This window comes from Rhineura floridana, chromosome 2 (genome assembly GCF_030035675.1).
Source record: "Rhineura floridana isolate rRhiFlo1 chromosome 2, rRhiFlo1.hap2, whole genome shotgun sequence".
NCBI lineage: Eukaryota > Metazoa > Chordata > Lepidosauria > Squamata > Rhineuridae > Rhineura > Rhineura floridana.
Window position 1 is genome coordinate 142,127,803 of NC_084481.1, and position 6,000 is coordinate 142,133,802.

The following is a 6,000-nucleotide window of genomic DNA, read 5'->3' on the forward strand; positions in this document are numbered from 1 at the left end:
GTAGTAGTTGTTGTTATTGTTATTGTTGTTATTGAAGGGTGGTATGTTTAGTACGTGGAGTTGTTTGAAATGTGTTTTTCACATTTTAACTATTGTTTTACTTTTGCTGTTTTACTGTGAATGTTGGATTGCCACCCTGGGCTTCTTTGGGAGGAAGAATGGGATAAAAATGGAATGAATGAATGAATTCTTTGAACCAGTAGTTTTACATTTGAATCCATATAAATTGAGGGCCTAAGCATTACCTCTACCAGGCGATTTACCTCTTTGAAAGAAAAGCTACATGTTTTATAATATATGAAGACTGATGCAAGCATTTTCTGCTACTGACGCAGATGCTGTCCACGTGACCAAATAATCTAGGATGGAAAATCATTTGTGTCCTTTTCTTGATTAATATTCATGTATAAAAAGTGACATTTATTTATTTAAAATATTTCTATCCCGCCCTTCTACCCTATAATAGGGCACTCAGGGCAGCTTACAAAAATAAAATCAAACATGTACATAATAAAATTCTAAACAGTAAAATCACAAAAACATTAAAATAAATTTAAAATACATAAAATACAATTAAAATACATAAAATACGATAGATAGATAGATAGATAGATAGATAGATAGATAGAGATAGATAGATAGATAGATAGATAGATAGATAGATAGATAGATAGATAGATAGATAGATAGATAGATAGATAGATATAGATAGATATAGATAGATATAGACAGACAGATAGATATAGATAGATATAGATAGATATAGACAGACAGATAGATATAGATAGATATATTAAGAGAACAAGAATTGTGTGCAGACAGACACCAGAGCATTGCATTCATGAAACGCTGGTTTTGTTGAGGTCATTAAAAATCTGTGGCCATGTACATTATGTACAACAGTTGTAAGTTGCACATTAATTTTACATAACTCTGATTTCTAAATATTGTTTCTTGCATATAAGTCCTAATTGTGGAAGTAATTCCTAGTTATCTGAGTGAAGCTTTCATCCAAGGAAGTTTGCTTAGGAAACATAATTCAGGTCATACTTCAGCCAAAATGAAGTTATTTTTAAATTCCATTGACTTCCACGGGACAAATGTATGTGTATGCTGAATTCTCCATTGAAATTATCAGAACTTCAAAATACTTAGTTCTGCCTGACCTTAATTCTGACTTCGCTAAAATTGTCTCAAAAATTCTTATTTTTCAGAACTTGGTTATGTTTATGAGTGACTTTGTGGACTGGATTATCCCAGACATTCCCAAGGACATTAGTCAGCAAATTCATAAGGAGAAAGTTCTGATGGTAGAAGTCTTCATGAAAGAAGAACAGGGGAAGCTGCAACTGTTAGAAACCTGGCGGGACAAAGATAAAAGGAAAGGAGAAAACTGTAACAACCATAGCCCCAGATCATCAATGAGCCATAGAGGGAGTATATCTTCCTGTCATTCTTGCCATGTTGAAGTGTAGAAGAGGAAGTTGTTTTACTCCAGGGCATTCCACTCATAAACAAGCCATTACTTAAACTATAGGACTTGTTTCTATAACAGCCTGGTGCATGTTTAAGCATATGCAATCATTTTGCTTATATCTATGTGAGAAAGTATGTTCTTACTAAAATGGAGGACCATATTCTGTTTCCGACAAGGTTGGGTTTTGTTTTGTTTTGTTTGTTTTTGTTTTTGCACAAAAAGCAATGCAGGGATTTTTTTACATATATATATATATATATATATATATATTTCATGGTTAGCTTATAACTCTCACTGTTTTTCTATTTTTTAAAAAAGAGCAGATAGGATTCTGTAGGCTATTCTCTTGAGAATTTTATTTTAGCTTATTTATTGAAAAATGACAGAGGGTAAATATCTGATTACAAGTTTTTGAATAATTGGAGGCTCCCCATTCCTGATAAGCTGTATGGGAGCTTTACAATACGCAAAGTAAAATAAAGAGTATACTGTGGAGTTCTTCCTTGCAAGCCTGTGGCAGAAAAGCTCTGGAGTTGTCTGCTGACTTCTTTTGCAAGCAGAACTCCTGTTGAGTATCTTAGGCTTGGTGCTAAACATGGAATATTTTATTTCAAGTAAAAGCAGCGACAGGAACATTTTATTTCTCATTTGGGGCTCTCACCTCGAGTAGAATTCAATTCATCACTTCACTCACTCCAAGGAACAAAATGGTCAGAGTAGAAACATCATTGAGCCCAGCACTATTGAGAGCAGCTTATTTGAACATCTTTCATTTGTTTCTTATGTGAAAGGTGAAGAATTTGTGAACGGGCATTTAAGTTTAAGATTGCTATCCAGATTACTATCTAGTGTTTAAGTGCACATTCCAGAGGGGGTCCAGAGGACAAGAAGGAATATTAGCAACAGCACAATTTCCCCAAGCACTGAGGGGCCTTTTTAAAAAGTGCCCAGAATTAAAGAGCACACACAGAGCTGCTAGCAAATTGCACTGCCCACCACAAACATGAGAACCTTGTTCCTGAAGGAATACATTAAATTAACTTATTCCCTAAGCAATTATGCTTACATAGCTTCCCGCTCAGTATAGCTGGACATTCCATCTTTGATGATATCTCATCCTTCCAAATACCACAGCCGTTCTATCATTTCAACTGACCAGCGCATGTCACTCACACCATCCCTTCAGTTCAGCAGTATGCCCAGTTCCCTGACAAAACCAAAAGAACAAAATGTTGTTCTCTTCCACTCTGCCGCTTTGCAGCCACTTTACAGCAACAGCAAAGTTCTCTGCCATTTTACAGCCTCTCTGCCCCTTTCATCTCTCTTGCTCTTTTCAAAGGTTTGGAGCATCTTCTCTATGAACATTTGGGGCTTTTTACCTTAATGTGTTGGACTACGACCTGGGAGACCAGGGTTCGAATCCCCACACAGTCATGAAGCTCACTGGGTGACCTTCGGCCAGTCACTGCCTCTCAGCCTCAGAGGAAGGCAATGGAAAACCCTCTCTGAATACCGCTTACCATGAAAACCCTATTCATACTGTCGCCATAAGTTGGAATCGACTTGAAGGCAGTCCATTTCCATTTACTAAAGTGAGATGTGCAATAGATATTTTCTACAATTATGTATGGCATGGAGATGAGAGATTTTTCTCCCTCATAATACTAGAATTATGGGTCACTAAAATTAATAAGCAGTAGTTTTAGAAAAGACAAAAGAAAGTACTGTTTCACACAATGCATCATTAACTTATTGAATTCACTCCCATGAGATGTAGCAATGGACACTAGCTTAGATGTCTTTTAAAAGGGGCTAGACAAATCTATGGAGAATAGTTATATCAATGGCTACTAAATGGAAGGTCCATGTTCAGAGACGGTATATCTCTGAATACCAGGTACTTGGGACATGCAATAGGGAAGGGCTTTTGCCTTTATGCCCTTGCTTGTAGACTTCTGAGAGACAAAAGCAACTGTTCAAATTAGGATACTAGACTAGAAGGATTTATAGTTTGATCCAACAGGGGTCATTATATGTTCTAGTTAATTGGGTACCCCAATCATCTTTGCAGGAGACCTGAAGAATCTCTGTAAGTGGAAGGTCAAATTAAGTGGCAACTATGGCCCTTCATCTTTTTTAAAAAATATATTTTTCTAATTCCACTTATATGAAATTGAACATAAGAACTTGAAATGATTCTATAAAATTAAGAACCATTAAGGTTGTCTTCCGTGGAAGGTCACCAGTATGACTAGTCTTCCTACGCAAGTGCTCAAAGAATTGTAATAAAAAAGGGGGTCCATGTGGACTTCTGGTTGAGCCTGGCTTTGCATTTGTTTTTCCTAGAGCTAAAAGCCCTAAATTGGCCTTAAGCTGAATAAAATATAGTGGCAGTTGGTCATTCCTGGCAGTATTGCTGAAGTGGGGATAATATGACCCAAGTACTAAATTCTGTGTTGGACCCGATATTCCACCCACAGTGATTCTGTGAACGAGAATATTCCTCTTCATTTTTCTAGCTTTTTGGATTCTATGTCCTCTTTGACATATAGAGCAAATCTAACCCCAAAACACCCTTCCCTAGCCTTTCTATACAGTTTGTATTCAGGAGTAACTGTATCCCACCAATTCTGTCCATTCCAGCAGATCTCAGGTGTACCTACTATTTTTTCTTTTTTTAATATCAGGCTCTACAGCTCCCTCATCTTGGGTCAGAGGCTTCTAGCATGAGCATATAAATACTTACATGTTACATCCCTCACCAAATGCCTTTGTTAATGTGCTGTTTCCCCTATGACCCTATGGAGTGCCATGCAGAAAGGAAGAAGTCCAGACTGTGTATGCAAATCTACTCTAAGACGTACTGCAACTGCACAAATTGCTCTGGATACTTCAAAGTCCAGGGATCCATGAACAAAATTCGGGCTAGGAACAACTAAATAGCCCTTGATGCTGGCACTTTACAGTTTGTATCTCTCATCAAGTCTGAAGGGCATGTATGTGTAAAATTTAGTGCATGCCTCTGTAAAATATTTGGAAACAGCAACTGGGAACAGATCAAGTTGAGAGTGACACATGGATGTCCTTCACACTTGATGATGATAATAATGTTACGCTTATCATTTATATACCACTTTCCACAGTACAAAAATTATTCAGATGCATTATGTTGTTGAAAAATGTGACGAGAAGCAAGTGTATTTCTTGTACACTAGCTGCAAATGTAAAGGGATACCTAATCCTCAAAGTGTTGCTGGTATCCAACATTTGCTATTCCATACAGGCTGAGGGCCTAACAGCATCCTTTGACCAACTTTGGCAGCATGTATCCAGCTCCTGAGATGGAGAAGGAAAGAACTGGGAAAATCAGTTTAGTAACAGGCAACCATCACACACTCTCCTTACTATTTCCACATTTGGCAACAATTGGCACTGTTGACAGGGTCTGGGCAGCCAAATCACATGACAACATTCCTTCCAATGTCAGTATCTAGGGAAAGTAACCCAGGAGAAAGATCTGGATTACAAGTACTAGTACTAGAGCATCCCTGCCAGGTCCAGCCCCATCCCGCAGTTATATCTAATGTTGGCCCTAATGCTTAGGATAGGATTACTAACTGCTGCAAAAATATGTATTACAAATAGATAACCGCAGTGATGCAGGTGGACACAAAGATGAAAGCAGAATGAAAATGGCAGGCACTCTGGGCAGACACAATCACATGAAAAGCCTTTGTTATTTATTTATGTATTATGTGTGTTCCTGGCAGGACGTCAGTTCCATCTTACCTACACCTTCAATGCAGCTGTGACCTGAGCAAAACCAACAAAACATAATACTGTTACTTCACTCACGACAAATGTTATGTACAATATGAAATGTTTAGTTAATAGTCTTCCTAGTTATGAACTACAGCATATAATATCATATACCAAAAAAAATTCCTATACTGTAAAAGGTGAGGAAGAAATTTCATTTTAAGAGAGAGTGAAATCAATTTTCTTCACAACTGCCGATGTCTGGCAATATATTGCAAGCTAACTTACTGTATGGTTTGTTACAAAACCAAATGTTCGAGACTGTTATATTTGAATAAAAATGTTGCAAAATAATTGAAAATAAAAGCAAAATCATCACATAGTTTTGTAGTATTTATTAGCTTTTAAATGAAGCATGTAACAAACTCATTTTTAAATACAATTTGTCCAAAAAATTCTTTATGTAGAAGTGAATTATGTTGACAAAATATTATATTGCCCAACATGTTTAAAATACCAATCTAACCAAAGATTTTTCTTTTAAAAAGGGCTTGTTTTTGTTAATAATTGCTTCTTATATATTGAATTGCAGGAATGTCACCTCTTTAAACAAAAAAAAAATTCTTAATAGTCTTTTGTTATCGTTGCCTTGTCTGCCTTTATTGACACAAGATTCCCAGAAGGCAATAAAAATTATTCTTATTTGCCCTGATCCAACAATTGCTTTTGGCAGGGATAGGAGCATTTTACAACATGGAAAAGCA

General features: G+C 36.6%; 1 protein-coding gene across 8 annotated transcripts in view; it reads left to right on the top strand.

Moving 5' to 3' along the window:
• The window catches only part of ANO1 (anoctamin 1), a 171,380-nt gene extending 165,828 nt beyond the window's left edge, over nt 1-5,552 (top strand). For 7 of the 8 annotated variants that reach the window (XM_061610687.1, XM_061610688.1, XM_061610690.1 and 4 more), the window contains one exon: nt 1,215-5,552. In XM_061610687.1, coding sequence (XP_061466671.1) covers nt 1,215-1,475 — 261 coding nt within the window. In that variant the 3' untranslated portion in view covers nt 1,476-5,552. The remainder of the gene's footprint in view (nt 1-1,214) is intronic. The other variant, XR_009760642.1, reaches the window with a different exon arrangement.
• The last annotated feature ends 448 nt before the right edge of the window (nt 5,553-6,000 follow it).